The sequence below is a fragment of the Zalophus californianus genome, chromosome 9 (genome assembly GCF_009762305.2).
Source record: "Zalophus californianus isolate mZalCal1 chromosome 9, mZalCal1.pri.v2, whole genome shotgun sequence".
Taxonomy (NCBI): domain Eukaryota; kingdom Metazoa; phylum Chordata; class Mammalia; order Carnivora; family Otariidae; genus Zalophus; species Zalophus californianus.
In genome coordinates, this window is record NC_045603.1 from 30,330,242 (window position 1) to 30,355,947 (window position 25,706).

The window sequence follows — 25,706 nt, forward strand, 5'->3', positions numbered from 1 at the left end:
AGGAAAGGCAAAATTGATACTCATCCAACTCTCTTTCAACCTCTTACCTCTCCACTTCCACGCTTCAGGCAATAAATGCTATGTCCTACAATGCAGTGACTGTGGGTGCAGTCAATAGCACTACCTATTTCTTAAGCTGGAACGAAGTCCTAAAAATAAAATTCAAAAGAAAAGTCTTCCTAAGTTTCCTGTTTTTTGTGACTTGGAAATCTTTTATGAGTCAAAGTCTAACGGACGTTTTAGTAGAGAAGTTTTAGAGTTTAAATTAACTTCTCATTGTTCTTTAGTAAATAAGAGTGAAAATCAAAGATTTTCACTGATTGAGTTAACCAAGATGCTGTTAAGTAAATCAGATAAATACATAATTCCCCATTTTTGGAGGGAAAACATCATAAGTAAAGGTCAGGGAAATGTTTAATTCCAATAAAAAACCCATCCAACTGTCATATCAGTTCTGGTCTCTGGCAGTCTACAAGATGGTATAAGGTAGTTTGATCAAAAATAAGCAGTTTGGAAAAGTGAAAATTCTTAACCCCGTCTTGAGCTGTCTACCTGAAATGTCCTTTTAAAGTACTGTACACATTTTTCAGTGATTTAAATTCTGTACATTTGGTCTAATGCATAAAAATCCTATCAATAGGAGCTTATGAATTGGAATCTAAAGTGTAAAGAATATGTTTTGAATAAAATAGGTATTTTCATTTGTAAATAGTGAAATCTTTCACTGAAATTTGTTTCTTTTCACTAGGTTTAAGTGGAAACCCTGCAGATATAGAGAGAAGAGAAGCAGTGTTTGGAAAGAATTTTATACCTCCTAAAAAGCCAAAAACCTTTCTTCAATTAGTATGGGAAGCATTACAAGATGTCACTTTAATTATACTAGAAATTGCAGCCATAGTATCATTGGGCCTTTCTTTTTACCAACCTCCAGAAGGGGATAATGCACGTAAGTAAATTGGGGAGGGGAAACAAAGAAAAAGACTTTTTATGTGTGATGTAAATAAGTTCACTTCATTTGCATACTTAAAATGTAATAATAATAGCAGGTCAGCATTTATTGACCATGCTAGACACCATTCTAGTAGTGCTTTTAATAGTTCTTTAAATATACCATCTCAGATAATTTTACAGTAACCCTATGAGATAGTGTCACCTGCAAGTGAAATACAGAGTTGAAAAACCTGCCAAAATGTGCATACCATGTGTTGGCAAGGAGCTAAGCCATATATATATATACATATATATATATATATATATATATATATATATATATACACACACACACACACACACACATACACACAGTGGGGTTTGTGCCATCACAGTTTTTAAGGTCTTTGAACACTATATTGAAATAATTACAGTTTTAATTTTGGGTGTTTTTTTTTTTAATTTTGGAAAGCATTATGGAAGCAATATTCTATTCTTTTCCCTAATCCATTATTTTTCAATTGTGTTATTATATGCATGATTTGGATAATTGCCTTGCCATTCTAGAAATGTTTCTACTACAAAGTATCTTGACCAATGGAAAAATACATTATACATTGATATATCTACTTTAACTTGTAGCTACAAATGGTTTTTTCTCCCACCTTTTTATGTTCTTTGTTTCTTTTTTAAATTTCTCTTTCTCTTTTTAGTAAGTTTATTTAAAATGGATATTCTTTGACAGTACGTTTTGTAACTGCTAAGAAATCCAGCTTGGGTTTTACTTACTGTATTTAAATAACTATAGAGTGAACCAATAGTAGTTTATGTATCAGAAGAGTGATACACCAATATTTTTGTTTGTAAGAACTTTATTCTTATGCCTTTTAAATTATGAAGAGTTTGATAAATATTTGCTAACTCTGGAAGTTGGCTTATGCAGTGATTTAAAGTAATCACATTAAAGGTATGCCTGGAGCTCATGTGAGAGTTGTTTTGTTTTTTTAGGTTTTTTGTTTGTTTGCTTGAGAAAGTTGATCACAGAATAGGTCACTTTATCTGAAACCAGTATAGATCAGGGTTTTTCAGCAGCAGCACTGTTTACATTTTACACCAGAACATTCTTTGTTGCCCTGCATCATACCACCTTCCAGTCGAGGCAACCAAAATGCCTCCAGATACTGCCAGGTTTCTCATAGGGGGCAGAATTGCCCGTGTCTGAGAATCACTGATCTAAAGAAGAAAAAATTTGGGCAATATTCTTGTCAACATTGAGCCAAATTATTTTTGAAACTTGTTTATTTTTGTTAAATAAATAATACATATTTTGCCATAGAAAGGTGAGGGAAAAATGACAATTATAGGAAATAATATTCACCCAAAAATCTCATTTTTAAGAGATTACTGCTATACCATTTTGATATGTATTCTTCCAGATTTTAAAAGTATGTTTTGTGTGGGTTACTCGTGAAGGTGTATGTATGCATGCGTGGGTAGGCCTGAGGGTGTGTAAATGGGTGTGTCTTTTTATATGACAAAGAAAGGTCATACATAATACAGCTAAGCTCTGTAGTGCTCAGTTTACCCAACTAGCATCATAGAATATTGGGAATTGGTATTCTAGAATTCATTGAGTTGGCAGATTATTAATTTTTTTTTTTACTTTTAACATTTTTTACCCCAAGATTATAAGAAAGCTAAAGAAAAATATTTTCAGTGGGAATGGATTTTGTTACAAGGACAAATTTTTTTTGGAACTTGGACTGCTTTCATTTGTAGGATATAGTGACAAGCCCTTTCCCAGATTTGCTTAAGGAGAATACTGGCATTAGATCCAACTGAGAAGATAACTGTAGAGTTTTCGGTGTCATAAGACACTTCAAAGAGAGTCAAAATCTACTTAGAAGGAGATGAAATGTTAGTGTTTGCATTTTTTTTTAACATTTATTAGTGTACTCGTATCTTTTCATCATGTTATGTTTTAACACTAAGTAGTAACTTGGCTTAAAAGGAAATCCATTAATTGTAAACCTGCAGTTCTAGAAATCTAAATTCTCAAAATTTCTTACTAGTGCTGTTTGGTGTGAAAATAAGCACTGTGTAACCCACACTATAAACAAATCTTTGTAATACTGATCGATGGTTCTCAAACTTTTTGTTCTCGGGCCCCTTTACGCTCAAAGTATTAAGAACTCCAAAAAAAACTAATGATGTAATGGAGGGTGATTAACATAACAATAAAAAGTAAAAAAAAATACTCCAAAGAACTTTTGATTATATGAGTTATATCTGTAGATATTTACTGTATTCCTAATTAAAATAGAGAAATTTAAAAATACCATTGCACTTAAAAATTATAACTAAGTGCTGTGTTGTTATAATAAAAAATTATAATTACTGAAATTATTATTAATGAGATTTTAAATGAAATAATGAAAAGAGTAGTAGTGTTCTTCATTTCCTTGTTATCTCTTTAACATAATTGAAGATAACTGGGTTCTCATCTGCTTCTGCATTTAGTGTGTTGTGTTAGCACATGTAATGTAGTCTTTGGAAAATTCCACTATACATTCCTGAAAGATAAGGCACATTACATCTTAGTATTTTTATAAACATAGTTCTGACCTTGGGGATTCCTCCTGGGATTCCTAGACAACACTTTTGAGAACTACTTCATTATACTGTAATGTACACACTTGATGCACCATCTAAGAAATAGCTCAAGTGGAGAATTTTAAGAATGGAATATTTGCCTTGCGGCAGAGAGCAAAGACTGAATTTAGATTGTGTATCTCTCTCAGGTGTTTACAGGGGAACACTTTCGGTGAAATAGATTATTATTACTATATTTGTACTTGGACTTTACTGAAAGCGTTATTAAAATACTTATATATAAATAAATATAACTGGTAAACTACAATCCTTTTGTAACTTTGATTTTGCAATTGTTTTTTCATTGCAGCTACTCTAAAAATTTATAATGATCATCAGTAGGAAAAGGATTTAATTTCTAGAAGTATTTTACTACCATCTGTTTCAAGATCGTTCTAACTTTATCTATATAACCTAAAGTAGAACTATATATGAAATGAAATATGGCACCAACTTGTTTCATGTTCTCTTTTGAAATATACAGTCATCTAGTTCTAAATATGCATGTGAGATTTAAAGCTGAGAATGATATAATTGTCTCATAATTCCTTCCCCCCAATCTCTGTTGCATTGATCCTTAAATTTTTTTTTTATTATATACCTTACTGGGAAGAAATCTGAGCATCTATCTCCAAATGATGCATTTGTGAATTATATATATATTTAGAGCTGTCTTCGTAATGTGTATATTTTTATAGTGCATAGTCTTAAATGTATATAAAATATAAATTGAAATATTAAAAAGATGAAGTGAGGTTTAAAATTTTGATGTTTAGTAATTATAAAATACCATTATTGATAGCATGATTGTGAATATACATTATTATATTTTATAATTTCGATTTAACCTTGATTTCCCTTGATTTGGGTCTGAGTTTGGTTTATTTCAGAACTTGGTTTTAATGTTTCTCATAGCTGAAAAGAAACTTAAAACATTATGTAAATCCAAATGCAGGAAGTGTACTCACTAATGGTATTTATTTTCACTCTCATCCACCAGTTACATAAACGTCTCTGTTGACATATGACTGGTAAATTCCATCTTCTGCTTTCAATCTGTTGTTATTGCACACTGTTATAACGTATTGCATTTTTACATTTTTAACCGAAACCCATTGAAATGCTTCATTTGGAAGATAATATTTTAGCTGCATTTCACGTAGGTAAAAGTGGTCAACATGGTATTTGAACCTTCATCTGTTCTTGAGTCCGGACTTGGCTCAACCTAATTCAGAGGAGAAACTGTGCTACTGCTTCTGCTGTTTAGAACATTGTAAACCATAAATTCATTTAACTAGTTACTGTGTACAATGATACATGGTCATTTCTTCAGTTCAAATGTAATTCAAAGAGAAGTTTCAATATTTGGATGGGAAAGCCAGCACTCTCAATGGATTGTCCTGCTGTCTCCTTTGGAGAACATGCTTTTGTACCCATTGATGGCTGAATCCTGTTCATGGTCCTTGGGATTTTTTTTTTTTTTTTTTTTTTTATTCACATCATCCCTTCCATTTCACCACCACCAGTTGATTTTATTACAATCTCTGTGTTCTCTCTCTTCCTCTATCCCACATACCTCTCCTGGATTAATCTTTATTCAGCATCTTTTTTTTTAAGATTTTATTTATTTGAGAGAGAGAGAATGAGAGATAGCACTAGAGGGAAGAGGGTCAGAGGGAGAAGCAGACTCCCTGCTGAGCAGGGAGCCCGATGTGGGGCTCAATCCCGGGACTCCAGGATCATGACCTGAGCCGAAGGCAGTCGCTTAACCAACTGAGCCACCCAGGTCCCCTTTATTCAGCATCTTTATACTTCATATCTTTGGTTCGTGCTTTCTATTCTGGAATATGCTTTAATCTTCTAGTATCATTCATTTACTCATTCTTTTTTTTTTTTTTTTTTGAATAATCTTTTTCCTGCTTTACCTGTCCTAAGAGAACCATTGATTTTTCAGACTTTTCAGCTCAACCCTCTGTAAGAAAGAACTTTATATAGGAATATGCAGAAGAACATATTCCTTCATGTGAATTTATAAATAACCAAAGTAAACTTGTAAGAAACAATGCTTACCTTTACTACGTGTATATGCCTTTTATTTTGTTAATGTTTCATTTTTCAAAATGCTGGTCATGGGCCACTGAGTTGATTTTAGACTCACAGATTATAGCCCAAAGTATAAACAGCACCGTTCCATTGTTCTTTCTTCAATATTGACCTTCAGTTTTGAGCTTTTGGGGTTCTTTCCTCATTCTTATGTAAACTTTTTTGTGCCATAGAGCCTTTGTACTGATTCTGATCTTTCCCTGGAATGCTCTTCCTGGAATGCTCTAAAGCAACTATTTGGTAGTTCCCTTTTTATCATTTGGCTCCTAGCCCAAACATCATGGACACCTCAGAGGGGCCTTGATAGCACATCACCATCCTTTATTTTCTTTATGCCATTTACTATATCTGAAATTAATTGTTTTATTATCTAAATTCTTCATATAACATTTGCACCTACCAATCTGAGTATGGGTTTCATGCGAAGAGAGAGCTTGTGTGTCTTATTTACTGCTATATCCCCAGCTGCTAAAGTAGTGTCTGGCACCTAGAGTAGGTGCCCAAATAGTTGGATTAATGAGTAGCACTTGGCTTACCTTTTCATGTTAGAGAAACCAAGTTTTGCTTGTACTTCTGTAAAATTGATAAAGTAAATAAGCATGATTCATGGGTAGCACATAGTATTTAAGTTTTCATGTATATCTTGTCTAACGTGTAATAATTAATAGCATTAACCATTGGTCCAGTGCAAAGGAATTCTCAACCACTGCTTTACCTACTTTAAAGTGTTCTCTCATTTAATCCTCACAACTCTGGTGGAGTAGGTGGTGTTATGCTAATTTGATAAGTAACTTGCCTTGAGGCTAAGATTTCATCTTCCCTGGTGTCCTTACTCTTAACCAGAACCCTAGACTGCCTCCCCATCCTGAGGGAACTTGACATAGTAAGCATTCTTATCATTATGGAATGCTTTTGGTTCAGTAACGTATTTAGAGTAAAATTAACAAGGTATGTAAACACCATAATTAACTTATCGAATGTCTGTTGTCATCAGTTCAGAATCTTTTTTCTTTTTCTTTCTTTCTTTTTCTTTTTTTTTTTTTTTGATAAGCATTTTCTTTCTTTCCATATAGTTTGTGGAGAAGTTTCTGTTGGAGAGGAAGAAGGTGAAGGAGAAACTGGTTGGATTGAAGGCGCTGCAATCCTCTTGTCAGTAGTGTGTGTGGTATTAGTAACAGCTTTCAATGACTGGAGTAAGGAAAAACAGTTTAGAGGTTTGCAGAGTCGAATTGAACAAGAACAGAAGTTCACAGTCATCAGGGGTGGTCAGGTCATTCAGATACCTGTAGCTGACATTACTGTTGGAGATATTGCTCAGGTGAAATATGGTAAGTAAAAAATGAGCAATACCTCTTAACGCTAGAGGTAAAGTTACTGTAATCTTGTTTATAGTTTAGCATACCATTGCTTTTTGTTTTAGGTGATCTTCTTCCAGCTGATGGCATACTGATTCAAGGCAATGATCTTAAAATTGATGAAAGCTCATTGACTGGTGAATCTGATCATGTTAAGAAGTCTTTAGATAAGGATCCCTTACTTCTATCAGGTATGAACTTCTTTATCTTGGCACTTTTTTCTCTTGCACAACTATATACCATTGTCAGCAAATATAGTTTCCCTAACAGCCTACAATGTGAAGGATTCTGTATTTTATGTTAGCTTCTACCGTTATAATCCTTAGGGACCTTTTTTTTTTTTTTAAGTTGGCAGAGATATTAGAGATATTTGAATCCAGAGCCCTATTTTACAAGTGAGGAGCCTAAGTCAAAACAAAAACAAAAACACAAAAAACCAAGAGTTTTTGAGTCAGTGTTAGTGTAGTGATAAAACTGAAATATAAACCTAATGATTTCTACTTTTCTATTTTTCTGTCTTGACGTTTATTCTTAAGGCCTGTTGATGTATAAAATTAAAGAATGATTGCTTTTAAAGCAAATTAATGAATTCCCTATGATGAACTACCAAGGAGAGGTTTTTGGGTTTTTTGTTTGTTTTTATCTGTAAGAACTGATAAAATCCTTAAAATTTACTAATCTGACTCCGTTTAACTGCTGAGGAATAAATCTGAGACAAATTATTTATCAAAGATTACATGACTAATCAACAGTAGGCCTAGCAGTGGCACCACATCTACTGGGGAGGATTGAATTTGCACATAGGTGAGACATGTTCTGAGAACGAAGAACAGGATTTGTTTTTTTTGTTTGGTTGGTTTAAAGATTTATTTATTTATTTGAAAGCGAGAGAATGAAAGAGAGAGAGCACATGAGGTGGGGAGGGTCAGAGGGAGAAGCAGACTGCCTGCTGAGCAGGGATCCCTATGCGGGACTCGGTCCCAGGACTCCAGGATCATGACCTGAGCCGAAGGCAGTCGCTTAACCAACTGAGCCACCCAGGCGCCCCGAAGAACAGGATTTGTACAGGTGAGGGTACTGTTTGAAATGGGGAGGTAGCTGTCTACCTGGGAGGCTCTTGTAACAGTAACTGGTAGCTTGACCTGAGGTTAATTGGAAATGAAAGGGAAGAGATGGTGGGAAAATACTGCGTGGCCTTCTAAAATGCTGAATGAGAAGCCAGAATACCACAACTTGATTCCAAAAGCACTGCCAGTTCTTTACGTTGGATTTCCAGGTTTTTACTCTTAATTTTCTAGGATTCTTTATAGAATTTACAAAATTGCCTCTAAGACTGTTGTTTACATATGTTTGTTAGACTTAATTATACCAGAGCTTGGAGCAAGCAGAATGTTGCCTATTTGTCTTCTATTACCATTTTCAGATGTTAATGGAATGCTAACATGTTTTACATTGTAAGGAGATTTATGCTGATTTAACTGTAATAACATGGCGGCTGTAATTGTTCAGTTCTTCTCTCTGAACTTTATATTTTAATTGAACATGGTTTTACTGAAACCAAAGTCAAACATGTGACAAGTTAAGTCAGAGTCACAACTTTTGGGCATATACTTCAGTCTAACTATTAACCTTTTTAAGATTTGCAGATATGTGCCTAAAAAGCTTATTGCAGAACATCTCACCACTAACAGAGTAATTACGTAAGCACCATTATTAAAGGGTAGAGGTCCCAATTATAATACAGACTTATTTCTTCAGAAAAATCTTGGGATTTGTATACCTTTAAAATTTTGCACTACCAAGAACATCCTATTTTGTTTTTTTCTTTAGATGGGTATACTTGTAATTCATTCTAAGTAGACATATCTTAGATATAGAAATATGATGTATTTAAGTACAACGTATACTTTACTTACTCCTTACCATAGTTTTGAGAAACTGTAATTGTTAACCAGATAAAATCTATAGTCTTTCCAAGGAGGGGAAAGCAATCTAATTATATAGGCTGTCTGGGCCATGGTATTTGGCAAACTGAGGTGGTATTCTATTGCCTTTTTGCCATATATACTGCAGGGACTTTTATGTGCATCTAGCTTATTTACAAAGTGCTTAGCTCTTCAGGTTGATGTCCTTTAACTGAACTTTGGTCCTTTTCTATTTTAACAGAGATTGCTAGTAAGCTTTATGTAGACTCAGGTCCCTGACACATCAAGTGTACCACAAGAACTCTGTAAATTTTCCATGGTTAAGAAAAGACTGAAATAACTTTGCAGAGTCTCTTATCGTAATGTGGGTGGGAAAGTTTTTCTGCATTTATTTCCCTATTCCAAAAATGTACTAAAAAACATAAAATGCATTTATTTTTAAATGTATTCTCATGATGCCTTTTCTCACTGCTGTTCTTGGCTTTTTAAATTTAGATTTTTAAAAGCAGTTATTCAGTTAGCAGTGGGGATATGACCAGAACAAAAACTGTTTACTTTGCCTGAGCACATTAACCGCCAGCATCTGATTACCTGTGGTAAGGAGGAATAGAACATAAAAAAATTGAAATCTACCAGAAGCCAGAATCGTTAAAAGAAATTGCCTTTTACATGTAGAAGTTGCTCAATAAATACTGTTTCACTGTCCTGAATTTCATTTCTTATTTTCTTTGCCTTTTCACTGACAGAGGGGCTAATAATTAGTGAAATATTCAGAATATAGATTTTTAAAAGCAAGAAAATCAGGGGCACCTGGCTGGTTCAGTTGGTTAAGCATCCGTCTCTTGATCTCAGCTCAGGTCTTGATCTCAGGGTCATGAGTTCAGGCTCAGTGTTGGGCTCCATTCCGGGGCTGGGACCTACGTAAAACAACAACAACAACAACAAAATAAAAATAAAAGCAAGAAAAAGGCCTCAAATATTCACATTGGATAAGTTCTCCAGTAATTAGTAGACAAATGTAAGTTTTTAACTACTGGAATAAGTACATATGCTTTAATGACTTTATTTAGCAAATAACCTTTGTGCATTGACTTGGTAGATAAGATGGTGGTAGGGGCAAAAGAATCTGTCCCCCATTTGGTTGTAAACTAGGAGATCAAATAAACCTGATAAATGTAAAGAAGACTATCGCGAGTTTAGGAAAAAAAGTTGCTTTTGAAAGCTACTTAAAATTCACAAAAATATTACAGTAGAGAAATGGGAAGCTTTTTAATTAGGAAAGGTACAGAGATGTGGATGTACAAGTTGGAGAATGGTCAGCAAACTTGTCGGCATTGTATTAAAAGAAGAATATGCCCCTTGCCCCCTGACCGAGCTGGATTGAATCTTTGTCTTGACACTTAATTGTTGCGTAATCTTGGGCAAATGTTTAGAAAATAAGAAAAAATAATGCCTACCAACTTGCAAGATTGTTGTAAGGGGCAGTCAGAATACAGTCAGTGTTCCTATTTCTGTACCATCGCTCTCTGTCATGGAATTTTATGTTAGAGAAGTGGATGAAAAGTTTGAAGGGTTGGTTGATCTCGAGGTGAAGACTTTGGACTTAATCCAGTCGGCAGTGTAGAATCAGAGGTTTTTGAACCATGAGACGCTTGTGAGAAAATTCACATTTTAGGAAGATTAAAACTGATGTAGGACAAACTGGAAAGACAGACTAGCTAGGAGGCTGTTGCAGTGGTCTAGGCTGGCTAGGATGAAAGCTGGTTTAGGTAGAGATTTGGGTTTGGGTGTGGTAAATGGGGCATTTGGTTATAAAGAACATTCTTTTTTTTAAGCAATGTGTTTCTCAGAAATGTCAATGATGATGATAATAAAATTAATGTGCATTCTTTGAACCCCCCCAAATTCCAGGCAGTGTGCAAAGGCACTTTACGTTTGTACCTTTATTTGAGTCTCATTGTTTTTATTAAAGGTAGGTACTGTTATCCTCATTTTATGGGTGAGGAGTTGAGATGTGATGATTTGCCCAGTATCACATGGTAAATGGCATGCGCTTTGAATTCAGATGAGATGGATTACAGAGTTAAAACCTTCAGCATAAGAATTTAGGTTATTTAATGTCTTACTGAATTTATCTTATTAAGTACTAGATATTAAAGACAATATGACTAAAGTTTGAAATTTGAAGGTAGGAGGAAAAAAGCCATAACAATTTCAGAAAAACATTTTCTGTTGCTGTAGGTACTCATGTAATGGAAGGCTCTGGAAGAATGGTCGTTACTGCTGTAGGTGTTAATTCTCAAACTGGAATTATCTTTACCTTACTTGGAGCCGGAGGTGAAGAGGAAGAAAAGAAAGATGAAAAGAAAAAGGAAAAGAAAAGTAAGATCAGCAATTTTCTCTGAGAATGGGTATTTGGAAATACAGCACCTGGTTGTAAGAAACTGGCACAGAAAAATGCACTTCTTTTATGAGGTTCTGATACGAAACATTCTACAAGTTAATATAGTACTCTCAAGTGGTAGAATTAATGGAGTCCCTTCCATTTCCCAATTTTTCTTGTAGACATCACAGTCCATCAAGGGCCTTTAGTGCATACATCAATCCCCTTTACTTAGCCAGACAAATTCAGCATCTCCTTGAACACCTGCATTGGCTTGCTTTATTCTGTTTAGTTTTTAGCATCTTTCTGTTACCTAACCAGCAAAATGAGTTAAACTCTCACTTCCGATTTGCTTATCTCTTCTGCTTCTTCAGTCGTAGCTTTCTTTGTCACCCAATCACATTTTGGTCTCATTGAGCTTTTAATCTATTTCACGTTTTCTACTATTCACATTTCCCCGTCTATACTTAAGTAGTTGGTTTCTGGACATAAGACGAAGACTTTACGTTGACACCCATTCTGTTTATTACATTTAGCCCAAAGTATTAGATACCAAGATTTTAGAAATTTGATCTTGACCCATTGTATCTGCTGTCCCTACAAGTTGAGCTATCCTCAGCAAAAATTGATAACCATAAGGATCTTACCAGAAACTGTCATAGGTAGGGAGACTGCCCAGAATTACTTAGCTGGAGGCATGTTACCTTTTTTTTTTTTTTAGATTTATGTATTTATTTGGGCAGGGGAGACAGCGAGCAAGGGAACACAAGTAGGGGGAGTGGCAGAAGCAGAAGCCGGCTTCCTGCAGAGCAGGGAGCCCGATGCGGGGCTCGATCCCAGGACCCCGGGAAGTCTCTCAGTGACTGAGCCACCCAGGTGCCCCTGGCTTGTTACTTTTTTAAAAACGCCTTCCCCACCCTGCTTCTAAGTATCTGCTATATCACCCTTTTCTCCCGCTCAGGTTTGCACCTCCAGGGTTCTTTCTCTTTAGGGTGACAGCAGTTTACTGTGGCTTAACCACTTGGATTTACTTAATTTTACTTAGAGAGTAAGCCCCTATTTTGCTCTTACACTTAAGTATTTTGAGATCTTCTAAAATAAAAACCTTCCTAAAATCTTGGTTTGCTATAACTACAACCATGTTTTTAATACTTGGTTGTTTTATTTTTTGGGGGTTTTGTCTTCAGTTGCAAAATTTTTAGTTTAAACAAAAATGTATTTGAACAGTTCTGACTGCAAATTGAAGGTAGCAAGACCCCCATTCTAAGTTCTCCTGTCCCAGTCCTCACAATAGCCCTTCCACGTGCCTCCTTAGGTTTCTTAAGTTGGAGTAGAAGGCAATTTGAAAACCAGTAATAATGATACCACTTACTGAATGCTATGTGCATTATCTCCTTAATCCTTAAAACCCTAGGACATAAAGATGAGTAACCTGAGGCTTACGGAGATTATGTACTTGCTCCAGGTCAAAGATCTAGTAAGTGGCAGATCAGACCTGCTTGTCTAGCTCAAGAGTGTAACCATACACTGCGCTGCATTCTAATTTATGGGAGTCTGAGGTCAGTAGACCCTATTTAAAAAGTAAGGGAAGTTTGCATCATGACTTTTTTCTTTTGACCCCACAGTATCTTTCCTAACAAGCACTATTTTTTCTAAGATCTTATACCTCTGTTTTTATTAATCCAGTCAAAAATATTCCCAGGAATGAACATCCCCTAACTCATTGTCTATCGTTTTTGATTCTTAGGGTTGTGTTTTTGTTTTGTTTTTTTTCTTCCTAGAATGGGGCATTTTCCATCTGTGGACTCCAGCCCTTCTCTCATTCCCTTGACTGCTTTGGCCCTTACCCAGAAGCAGTTCAGGGTAATCTTTCTCATTTCCTTCCTAGCCTAGAATGTAGCTGTCTGATTCCTCTGAACTCAGAGCCTGTTGAAAGTAGCTAGATAGTCTCTTCCTTTCTCGTCATGTATCTTGAACATCTGTTCCTTCTTGACTCTGTTCCATGTTTCCCAGTTTGAAGATGGCTCTTCGAGATAGAGAAGGTGGAAGAAGGATTGGCTGAGGGGCTCCGCTTCCTCTTTCTCATTTTCAGTATTACACTGCCTGCTCCAAACAATAAGACTCAGTCCCTCCTTGATTACTTTATTGCTTTAGACATTCCCATCTTTGTTTTCTCCAAATTGAAAACTAATTTGGTGAATTATCTTAACTGGTAGTCCTACTGGCCCGTTCTTTACATTCGTATTCTAATTTTACTGACTTGCCTCCCTGTCTTCCCAACATCCCGTGTGCCTGTTGTCTTCGTGACATTTCTCCCTCCCTCTCTACCCTTGCCCTTTTCTCCTTTCTTAGAATTACGTGTGTATTTAGTTTGAGAACCTCTTGTACCATATTTGGGTTCATTACAGCATATACAGGAGCAAAGTCTTACGGAGAAATCAAACAAACACTGATGCCCCAAATTATTTTGGAGTATCTCCCCTGGTGAAGACCTAGGGAGTGATTGACCCAGCAGGTCATTATAAACCAAATGTTTTCTATACAAGCACACACCATTGTGTAACAATTCTGCTGTAGAAATGTGAACTACCTCTGCATAATTTAGCATGGCTGTCTTTATTTCTTTTGGAAAGCTTTAATTCCCATTTTGTTCCTACAGATAAGAAACAAGATGGAGCTATTGAGAATCGCAACAAAGGTAAGTTCACAAGGATAAAAAGTACAGTTAGCTTGTTTTCATTATATCCAAAAATATATCTACTGTGTCCTGTATTCATCCAAAAGTAGGATACATGTAGCAAGGGAAATCAACAGTTTATGGTAACTTGGGTTAACCTCTTCTGCCAGTGCCTTAATCATGCTGCCTTCACAATGGCAATAAGATTTTTAACTATGATTTGTGGTAGTAAGCTAAGAAAAATCCAGATGTAGGTAAATTTCAACTTCAGCACTTTAACTGGTTTAACATTGGTTACTATATCATTGCTAGGAAAAATGTGTAAGAAACAAAATATACAACTTGAATGGTTTTTTTGCATTTATTTAGGTCTGTCAACATGTGTACATTTTTCTTTATGGTTTACACATAATGTTCTATTATTGTCATAAGTGGGAGGGATTTATAGTGTTTGGAAGTGAATCCTATCAAACACAACATGGGGGTAGAGAAGTGATTTGGTATTAGTTCTTAGTTTAAGGATCCCTTGTTTCTACTTCTGCCTCATCCCTATTACCTGGCACAACATTCTCAAATGTCTGGTTTGAAGATTCACAACCTAGTGTCACTGTTGTCTTATTTGCTCTGGCTAGACATAGACCCATGCACACACAACGCTGAATGTTGAAAGCTTTTCTAGTTTGTATAAGAAACTGATTTGTTTCAAAAATTGTTTAAAATATTAATAGTTTTGTGTGCCTTTGAAAATGTAGTGAGGTTTTATTTGCTCTTACACGTAGCAAAAGCCCAGGATGGTGCAGCCATGGAAATGCAGCCTTTGAAGAGTGAAGAAGGTGGAGATGGTGATGAAAAAGACAAAAAGAAAGCAAATTTGCCAAAAAAGGAAAAATCTGTCTTACAAGGGAAACTTACAAAGCTGGCTGTTCAGATTGGCAAAGCAGGTATGATATACAGAAGAAAATAAGGTTTTGCTTTTAAAATATGCTAACCTTCTGCTTGAAAATGGTCTTTTGACCCACTTAAGGCTGCAAATTGTTGCTCTGTGAGTGGAAGGGGGTTTAAAAATATTCTCCCTTTTATCCACAGTATACCAGGTCTTTGAGTTATTGCAGATCCTCATGATATCATTGCAGCTTAGGGACTCTTACCCCATTATACGTGGTAGGAACTAACTAATAAGTGGTCAGGTTAGGATTAGTGCCATACTGCCCAGTTCACAAGCCCATACGCTCATCTCTGAATTTCTCAGGATTTCTGGGACCAGTAGAGAGTGCTAGCAGTGTGGGTACTCAGAGCAGATTACCCACTATATTTTATTTTTTTCAAAAGATTGATTGATTGATTAAGAGAGAGAAGGAGAGAGAGAATGTATGCAAGTGAGGGGAGGGGCAGAGGGAGAGGAGGAGGAAGGGAATCCTCAAGCAGACTCCCTGCTGAACGCAGAGCCTGATGCAGGGCTCAGTCTCAGGACCCTGAGATCATGACTTGAGCCAAAGTCAAGTGCCAGACACTTAATCAACTATAAGCCACCCAGGCGACCCCCAACTATATTTTAGTAAAAAATTTCACCACACATTTTGCTCATCTTTTTACTGACCATGAAGAAAATTAGGTATATGTTTTTCTAAAAATTACCATTTACTTAAATTGAAATGCTTAGTTGGAGCACCATCCTGGTGAGGCCGAAGTTACTAAATTGCTATCCTCACTAGAAAACACCTGTTAGTAAAACTACTCTAGGGTGGAGAAAAGCAGCAGAAACAGAGCTCTTAGCTAAAAACAGAGCATGCCCTCCAGCAGTATCATCCATGTGAAAGAACACGTGGATAAATCAGCATATACTATTAAAATCACTTAAATTATGTAATTCTACTTCTTAGAAGTATGTTGGAAAAAGTGAGGTTTTGCTTCTGTTCTGAGTAAGTTTATCCAAATAGCAAATACTCGCTTTTTGTCATATATAGCCACAGGGTAATACTGCTTCAGTGTTGGGGAAAAGGGTGGATTTAAGATGGTTGGATTATTAGGTGCAGATATGTGGATTTGTCTTAATTTTTAGTACTCATTTGTAATAGGCTAACAAGTAAACAAAATAGGTAAGTGGTTTGTAAAACATGAAGCACTGAGGATAGATGAAAAAATAACAGTTGAGAGAGTTAATTTTTTTAATAAAAGACATAGGGTTGAATATTTAATTCCAAGACTCCCCATTGATCAGATTTTTACCAGCTTCTCTTTCAACAGTAAGCAGTTGCCAATGTATAAAGTACCCACTTACTCTAAGCTTTTGGTATTTTCCTTGTCGTTGCCTATTATTTTGTCTTCGCTTTAGTAGAAGGCAGGAAAAATTAAGTCTAGGAAAGAATCATAAACACTTTTCTACCAGTTCTCCTGGGGACAGGGCCATACTTGGAAGCAGAAATTAACTCTGACAATGCCAAATGATGAGTTAGGTGCAATTAAAAAAAAAAGGTAACAGTTTCTCAGAGAAATTTAAGTATTCTCAAACAAGTGGTAATTTCTTCTGGTGGCTGATATGTAACTGACAGTGGGGAGTGTCTGGACTACTGAAATAATGACATTTTTTTCTTTTCTTTTTTCTTTTCTTTTTTTTTAATATACTGAAAGGTTTGTTGATGTCTGCCATCACAGTTATCATTCTAGTATTATATTTTGTCATCGATACCTTCTGGGTTCAGAAGAGACCATGGCTTGCAGAGTGCACACCGATTTACATACAATATTTTGTGAAGTTCTTCATTATTGGAGTTACAGTTCTAGTGGTTGCGGTACCAGAGGGTCTTCCCCTTGCTGTCACTATCTCCCTGGCTTACTCAGTCAAGGTAAGCAGAAAAGGGTTAAGTTGCTTTACTAAGTTTAAAGCTTTCATTGGTAGAGAAAATTCACACCTGTGGTGACTCTTTTCTTTCTGGTTCTGAAAGTAGGAGTTTTCCAGAAATTTATAGTTAGTTTCCCTTAGAAATGCTGTCACAGCCCCCCGCCCCCCCCCCCCCCCAAGTTGAAGGTCTCTATACATCGAGATGTATACATTTCCTCACAGGGCAGCCTTGACACAAAACCGAGCACAACCCCGTGAAGCAAAGTTCTAGCTTAATTTTCACTGTTACATGGTAGTTATGTTGCAAGTCACATCACCTCCCTTTTCTCCATCTGTAAAATTAAAGTAAGAATGCGTGTCATTGACCTGTGGGAAAACAGCATAGAGGCTTCTCTCAAGTTGAACCTTCTCGGCCCTCCTTGTTTGCACTCTTCTACCCTCATCACAACACAGCCGAGCTTCCACACGGTAGGCAGACTCCTGTTTCTGAAATAGAATTCAGCTATATTATTTCCTTACATCACACTGAGAAAAAATCCAAGCTCCCCGTGGCCTGCAGCGTCCGGCCCGGTGTGGCCCTGCCGACCTCTTGGTGCTCCTCTGGTCCAGCCTCACCAGCCCTCCCGTAGTTTGTCACATAATCCAGGGCCCATTCGCTCTTCCTGTAAATCACCTGCTCTCACTCTACTCAGTCTCTTCCAGTGTCACCTGTAGTAGTTGACGCCTTTGCTCACTACTATTTACCTAAAGTTGTAATCTGGTTGAAGGTTACTAATTTATTTAAATAATTTTATATCTTATATGGAAAAGGTGAATTGGATTTTTAAAAAGGTTTAGCTTGGGCAATTTTGACCTTTCAGAATGGCTTTGCGGGTAAAATTATACTTAATGGGAAGAAGGCGGCTCTTGTCAATTTTCTAGTGTTAAGTTAGCTATTCTTAAGTAGTATTGCTGATGGTGATGAGCAATATAAATAGTCATGGTTTCTGCTGGAGCACTCTGGTCTTTAGTATTCCATCGTATTTTACAATAAACCCGTCAAGATAAGAATATTTTTTGCTTACTGTTTGAGTTTATTTTCTTTTCAGGCATTTAACATCTTTCATTTCAAATGGTAAATGTTTCACAGTGCAGTCACCTGTTTGTCTTTTTTTCAATGTTTTGAAATAATTAGAAGTTTTAGACACTGATCATTTTATCAGTACTGTCAGTTCATCTTGAGTAGTCATCAATAACATTAATTTTTCAGTTGATCAAAAAGATACAGGCAGAATTAATTTACATTAATAGAAAATGAGGAAGAGCATTTTAACTACTGTTCTTTAAGCTTTTATTAAATGTTTAGCCCGAATGTTACCAATTAAGTTCTTTTTCATGGAGGTGTGTAGTCTTTCTGGATCCTTTATTAGTACTTTGTGAAATTGAGCACCTGTTTTTTCACTGTAGAACTTCATTCTTTTAATCTTAAATATTCATGCAAATCACACGTGCTTTGGGAGGTACACCTCTTCATATTTATTTCTTCAAAGAACCAATTTTTGCAGTATCTTGCATAACAGTAGTCACAGAATACATGTAAAATAGCTCTGTCATTTTTAACCCATTCTACATTTTTGAAAATGAATTATCATTTTAACTTAAATGCCTTTTGGGGCTACTGTGAAAACTCTTAGTTTTTTTTTTGAAACTGTTTTGTTCTTATAAATAAGAGGAAGAGAGTAAAAAAGAGGAAGTGATTATCCTAAGGATGAGAATGCCAGGTGTACCAGCATATGGAAGAGATATAAATGACCCATTCTGGTTTTGATACGTTATCTCAGTCGATCAGAGTCAAAAAGAAAAAATCAGACAACTGTATGCCTACAAACTCTGTATTTTAACTGACAAAAGCTACTTTTTCCTTGGTGATTTGTTTTCCACTTTGTAAGGAGACGTAATCCTTAAATGTCATACACTTTTACAATGCCATAAGTACCTCTGTACTTAGAATGCAGATTGTCATTGCTCTTATGTAATGTGAAGACACTTCACAGAGGCTGTTGGAGGCATATAATCAACATGATTTGCATACGAGTGTAGGTATCTGTATTCATTTACTAGATTATGTTATGCATTGGTAAAAAAAAAAAAAAGTAACTACAGAAAGCTAGTATACCCTTTAGCTTATTCAAATAGGTCAAATATACTAAAATTCTTCCAGTATTAAATTAATGCTTTATATTGTATATAGCTGGGAGTTTAGTTCTTAATTTAAAGCACTTTACAATTTTATATCATGAGTGGTTTTGTATGTAGCTTAACTAGGTGTTTTTGTTTTTTTGTTTTCGTCACCATAGAAAATGATGAAAGATAATAACTTAGTAAGGCATCTGGATGCTTGTGAAACCATGGGAAATGCTACAGCTATTTGTTCAGATAAAACAGGGACATTGACAATGAACAGAATGACGGTTGTTCAAGCTTACATAAATGAAAAACACTATAAAAAGATTCCTGAACCAGAAGCCATTCCACCAAATATTTTGTCCCATCTTGTAACAGGAATTTCTGTGAATTGTGCTTATACATCAAAAATATTGGTAAGGTTTCTTTAATAATTTATATATGAAAATTTTTAAATGTGTAATACTAGACTGTGTATGTAGCTCTTCAGACCTACCCTTATTGGAGAACTGGGTGTGTTAAATTTTTAAAAGTCATATAGTCAGATAATGTAAGTTTCTTTAATACAATTTGCATTACAAGAAAGACCTGTTGATCAACTTACACCTTGTTTACTTGCATTTTCCTCCTATATTTTGAATTTCCCATGTTCAGAAACTCTCAAGCCTTATAACAAATTCTTAATTTTAAATTCTTATTAAGCATATTTTGTGAAAGACCAGGCTATCTTACTGTAGAAAGTCAACTCTCAATTTTCTAGAGAAAATTTTGAAGCCAGATTTCAGCTTAAATGAATATGTTCTTAAATGTGCTTGCTATATGCTCTGTTTGGTTACTCAGTAGATCCTACCAATGAAGTCATCCTTAGACCTTTTGAAACTAAGTAAAGTAATTCTAGACTTTGTGCTGCCTTAGAATAAAATATTCTTAACTTTGCAAGTTAAAAGTCTTACTTGCAACATAAAGTGTGGAATTGCTTGAGAGTTGGTATGTGTTCTAGTGATTTATGGATGAAGACCATGAGCAGAATTAATACTAAAACTTGTCTAGTGAAAATACACATGAATTGGATTATTAGCCTGAAAAGTTATGGGATCCTGGTTCTAGATCTAGCTTTGCCTTTTACTAGCTGAAAGTCTGAGCTTTACTTTCTTCAGTTTAAGTAAAGATGATCACATCTGGCCTTATTACTATAGTGATAAGTATATATAAGGTGGTATTTGTGAAGATACAATGAAGGAAGTAAAGCTTTTATATACAAATATTTAAGGCAGCAGTGCTTTAAGTTTAAAAACTTGTATAGTAGATTTAATTTTGAATTATGTAAATGTTCAGTGAAAACAGGAAGAGAAAAGGAAAGGAATTAAAATTTATTAAATCTCACTAGGTGTCAGGAACCAACTTTAAACTTTACATGCCTTATCTCACTTAATTCTTGGGTCATAAGTGCACCTGTTTTCCAGTTGCTGAAGCCAAGGACCACAGCAGTGGGATAACTTGCCAAAAATTCACTTAGCTAGTAACTGGCAGGGCTGAGATTGGAATCCATGTCATTCTCACCTCAGAGATCCTTTCTACCGTACCTTTTTGTGTCCCTCTTTGAAATGCTGATATTTACTAGAAGTTTCCTATGTAGTTTTGTTTTAGAATGTCGCATTCTATTTTACATTATAAGTTAAACTGTCATAGAGAAACAAGATGATACTAGCTTCTAAACCTTTTTCTCTTATAGCCACCAGAGAAAGAGGGTGGATTACCTCGTCATGTTGGTAATAAAACTGAATGTGCCTTGTTGGGACTTCTTTTGGATTTAAAACGAGATTATCAGGATGTTAGAAATGAAATACCAGAAGAAGCACTGTACAAAGTCTACACCTTCAATTCTGTTAGGAAGTCCATGAGTACTGTCCTGAAAAATTCAGATGGAAGTTATCGAATATTCAGCAAGGGTGCATCTGAGATAATTCTGAAAAAGTAAGAGTAAAATGCTTAGATGAATAAATTGCTCACTATAGTTGCTTTATGGAATACCTACTATGTTGTTACTGTTGCTATTTCCTTTTTTGTGAACATCAGGCATTTGATAGGACCTCAGAGCTTTTCAGTATATTTTAATGGTATCTAGATAATTTGCCCACGGTATTCTGCCATTTTTGTACTTCTGCTTCTTTTGTTTCATAGTATTTTGCTGTAGGGAAAATGTGCCCATTACATTCAGTCTGGTAGACTTAATAAAGTAAACCTTGATCTTTGCTTTTAGACATGTTGATTCCGTTGTTATAGAGGATAATGAAAAAGGCCTCCTGGGAAGAAAAACTCATGTCTCGATCTTCAACACCACACTGTAGATAGTGAGCTCAGAAAATGTGATGAATGAATTACAGATAAGTTCTTAGAATAGCAGAGCCTTAACACTAGATCTTAAGAATTCTCCTTTTATATCAGAGTGAGGTTTTAGGTCTGTGCTGCTGCACTGTGATATTTAAATATTTCTTGTCATTTTAAGTGGTCATCTTTCTCTTTTACCTGTCCTTTTATAGACGAGTCGTTTCAGTTTTGACATTATACACTTAGGTATAATTTCCCTAATGTTGTATGTTATTAGAGGTGTTGAAATTATTTTGGTTTCCTTAATTCCAGTAGAGAATTTAAAAACACAGTTTAAGAGCAGCCTTGGAGAATTAGAGCCCATTGGAACTTCTAACATTTAAAGAATTTTTACTTTTAATTTGCTTATATGTAGCTTATAATCCAGTGTTAATGTTGCATGACAGATTATATTCTAACAGGTTTAAGAGACGGGTCTATAGATAAATTACTGAAATGGCAGCACATGACAGATGGTTACAGAGTTTTAAGATGAGATCATTGTCATATGAGAGATACGGCACTTCAGATAGGTTTTGGTATGAAGTGAGAACATCAAGGTGAAGGAAGCCACGTCAAAGGCTTGGAGGTGGGACTACACGGGCCATATTGGGGAGGTAGCAAGTTGCATCGTTCAGCTCGGTAGTCGTGTGCCTTTGTGACACCCAGGCCACATAGAGCCTTCTTCCCTTTATTGAACACTTGGTTATCTGATGTCAGTGTGAAAGGTTAGAAATCTGTCTCATCCATGTCTTGCTGAATAGCAGATAGGTGATACAGGTAAGATTTTTGAATCAAAACCAGATCGAGCTTTTTGACCACCAGCTCGGTGACAGATAAAATGATGCGTATGCAATATCTAGCTTGCAGTCTGATAGATAATAGTCCCACAGTAATATTTACATTTTGTTGCAGGGGCTCTTACACGTTAGGCCAAGCAGGAGAAATTAAGTGGGCCAGAGGATGTAACTGGAGTATTTTTTTCATCAGGTAGTAGAATGACCAAATCCGTGATTGAAGATAATTCTTACATCAGGAAGTAAGGTCGGTTGGAGGGAAAGAAAGGATGGGCTGGGGACAGATAATTCATTTAAAAAGCTTTAAACACTAGCTAGAGCTTGAAGTAGGAGCCGGGAGAAGGCAGCAGCAGGGGGAACACAAGGAGAGGCAACATTGAGGAGACTGTTAAGAGGACCAATTTGGGGACTTAGGAGCTGATACTGTATAGGTGATGCAGAAAAAGGAAGTGTTCAGGTGAGATTTTTAGATTTACATTGGAATTGTTGGGGCTGATGGTGATGTTGAGGAGGCAGCGTTTAGATTTGCACGCAGTAGATCTAAGGTGTTGCTACAGTGTCCAAATGGAGCTACTCAGCAGTGATGGAGAGCTTTGGAAAACCACCAAAACAAAGTTGTGGATTTGGCAGTCACCCACCCAGATGCAGGAGGAGGTGACCTCACCAGGGGAGAGGAGCAGAGAAAGGAGTCATGAAAAAGAAACATTAACTAGGGAAGTACATAGTGTGACTTTTACTTACTACAACTAAAATTTTGTAGTTAGTGTCACTGAAAAATAAAACTATATTGGCATTATCTCTCTCATTTCAGTAGAATGCTTATTTTAACAGTAAGTTATTTTTTTCTTTCATGGTTAAAACAATATAGGTGGTGAAACAGCATCTCAGGTAAGGGGTTGATTAAACTTGCCTTTTTACTTTAAAAGGAGACTATTTGTGAATTTTGTGTTCAAGTTAATGCCTAATTCTGTACCAGAATGGACAGGTGTGTAGTTTATTCTCCTCTGCCACTAGGGGTTCTTTGTGAAAATTTAAAAGCATTGCATTTCCAAGAGAGAAGATTTAGAGACTATCTAGAGTAACTGATAAAAGTGGAGAACTATCAAGTGAGAACCATAAAAAGTAGAAAGCCAATGTGATTTAAGTCTCTGGAAATGCAACATATGTAATTCTCTAAATTCCAGATGTCAGATCCCATGATTTCTAGCCCTTCCAGTTCACTTAAATGGCACTAACCATTATTTTTGTTACTTACTGATGTTTGGATTCAACATTTCCTTTTAGGTGTTTCAAAATCTTGAGTGCTAATGGTGAGGCAAAAGTATTCAGACCAAGGGACCGTGATGATATTGTAAAAACAGTGATTGAACCGATGGCATCAGAAGGCTTGAGAACCATATGTCTTGCATTCAGAGATTTCCCAGCAGGAGAACCTGAACCAGAGTGGGATAATGAAAATGATATTGTCACCGGCCTTACGTGCATTGCTGTTGTGGGGATTGAAGACCCTGTGAGACCTGAGGTGGTGAAACGTTCTGTGCTTTTTCATGTGCAGACTCTCTTACCCAGGGGATCCAGGCACTGACTGGAATCAGCTTTCTAGTAACATTCTTGGTGTTTGTGATTTTATTTCTTTTTTCCTGGGTGAATCCAAGACAGGTGAAAAAATAGTGCTTGCGATGTATATGCTACTTAATGATGGTTTTTAATTAGACCGCTTCTCTTTGGGATCTTACGTACTGACAGCACTATAACCTAGCACAGTGCCTTGAGCTGGGTAGGTTTTTCAGTTGATATTTATATTATAGATGCATTAAGTTATTTGTTTTCACGGTCTCTAGACCAGCACTGTTCAGTAGAACTTTCTTGTGATGATAGAAGTTTTCTATATGTCGTTTCCACAGTAGCTCCTCACCACATGTGACTGAGTTTTTGAAGCATGGCTAGTACAACTGAAAAACGGAATTTTTTAATTTAATTTTAATTTAAACATCCTGTTACCTTATTTGACAGCATGCATCTATACACTTTGCTTTTTCTGTTTAAGTCCTTTATTTTAAAGTTTATTTAGCAACTGTGTGCCAAGCATTATACTAGGGTATATTCCCTGGCCTCAAAGACGTCACTCTTGGGTGGGAATGGACAAACATGTAAATATAATCCAGGATTGTTAGTACATTGTTAGATTTATCCAGAGCATGTTATACAGGCACAGAACATGAGCCCCCAACTTTGTTTAAAGCAATAGCATCTTTTTAATGAATTCTTACTGTGTGCCAGATACTATGCCAACTGCCTTACATGTGTTATTTCATTTAATATTCACCTCTGTGACTTACTACTCTCACTTAACAGATGACAAAGATCGAGGTGTATAGAGGTTAGCTCTAGACCATAGAACTAATCAAATCTCGTTTTGTCTAAAGCATGTGTACTTAAAGGACGCTATGCTCTGTTAACCACTGAAGGGGTCAGGTAAGACTTCTGGGAGGTTAATTACCTGATCTGAGTCTTAAGGGATGCGGTGTTAGCTGGACCTCAAGGGACAGTTGTAAGCACATTCTGAGCAAAGAAGCAACATGAGTAAAAGCACAAAGGCAAAAGCAGCTTTTGTTCAATGACTATCAGCTAATTGATTCAACACCCAATGTGTAGTACCAGGTACTTTTTTTAGGAACTGGAAATATTGCAGTAAGCAAAATGGTTACTAAGTTTGTCTTCTAGAGAAGTAGACAGACAGACAAAATGATAAATACTTGGACAGTATGCCAAGTGAAAATATATTCTGTAAGGAATAAGACTTGGTCCCTGCCCTCAGGGGCTTTACATTCTGGCTGGCATATGGGGGGAGTTGGGAGGGTGATAACCAGCTATGACAATTACAAGTGTGAAAAGGGCTATAAAGGATATGCTCAGGGTGATGAAATTAGGTAACTTAGACCACATTAGGAGATCTCCGAAGATAAGACATTTGAACTGAGATCTGATAGCTAAAAGGGAGCCAAACATATTAATTGCTGCAAGAAGAATATTCCAGGCAAATGGAACAAAAAATTCAGAGAGAGGGCTGAGGGTGAGAAAGTATTAGCTATTTATTTCAAAGATAGAAAGGAGGCTAGTGTGGCCGTAAGTGTGGACAAGAAGGGGCAGATAAGATTATCTTTGGTCTTACAAGACAATTAGGGTTCTGAATTTTATTCTAAAACTCAGTGGGATGTAATTAAAGAAATTCAGGCTGGGAAGTAACATAATTTGTGTTGTTAAGATACTATTTTGGGTACTGTGTAAGAAATAGAAAGAGGAAGTAAAGCAGGGAGGCCAGGAGATAATTGCAGTGATCCCAGGCAAGAGACGATCATGGCTTAGCACTACATATAGCGTGGCAGGGAAGATGAAAAGGAGGAGATGATTTCAAATGGAGGTAGAACCAATAGGAATGAATCTGTTGGGTTTGAATATACTATTCTTGACATTGTTGAGGTGTCTGAAACATCTGAATGTATGTCATGTAGGCA

The 25,706-nt window shown here is 36.1% G+C and overlaps 1 protein-coding gene across 5 annotated transcripts in view; it reads left to right on the forward strand.

Annotated features, from left to right (window-relative positions):
- The window catches only part of ATP2B1 (ATPase plasma membrane Ca2+ transporting 1), a 123,564-nt gene that overhangs the window by 71,381 nt on the left and 26,477 nt on the right, over positions 1 to 25,706 (forward strand). For all 5 annotated transcript variants that reach the window (XM_027591799.2, XM_035729087.1, XM_027591803.2 and 2 more), the window contains exons 3-12: positions 749 to 946; positions 6,759 to 7,013; positions 7,106 to 7,231; positions 11,207 to 11,347; positions 14,008 to 14,046; positions 14,805 to 14,966; positions 16,654 to 16,868; positions 19,201 to 19,443; positions 20,760 to 21,001; positions 23,476 to 23,713. In XM_027591799.2, the coding sequence (XP_027447600.1) occupies positions 749 to 946; positions 6,759 to 7,013; positions 7,106 to 7,231; positions 11,207 to 11,347; positions 14,008 to 14,046; positions 14,805 to 14,966; positions 16,654 to 16,868; positions 19,201 to 19,443; positions 20,760 to 21,001; positions 23,476 to 23,713 (1,859 nt within the window). The remainder of the gene's footprint in view (positions 1 to 748; positions 947 to 6,758; positions 7,014 to 7,105; positions 7,232 to 11,206; positions 11,348 to 14,007; positions 14,047 to 14,804; positions 14,967 to 16,653; positions 16,869 to 19,200; positions 19,444 to 20,759; positions 21,002 to 23,475; positions 23,714 to 25,706) is intronic.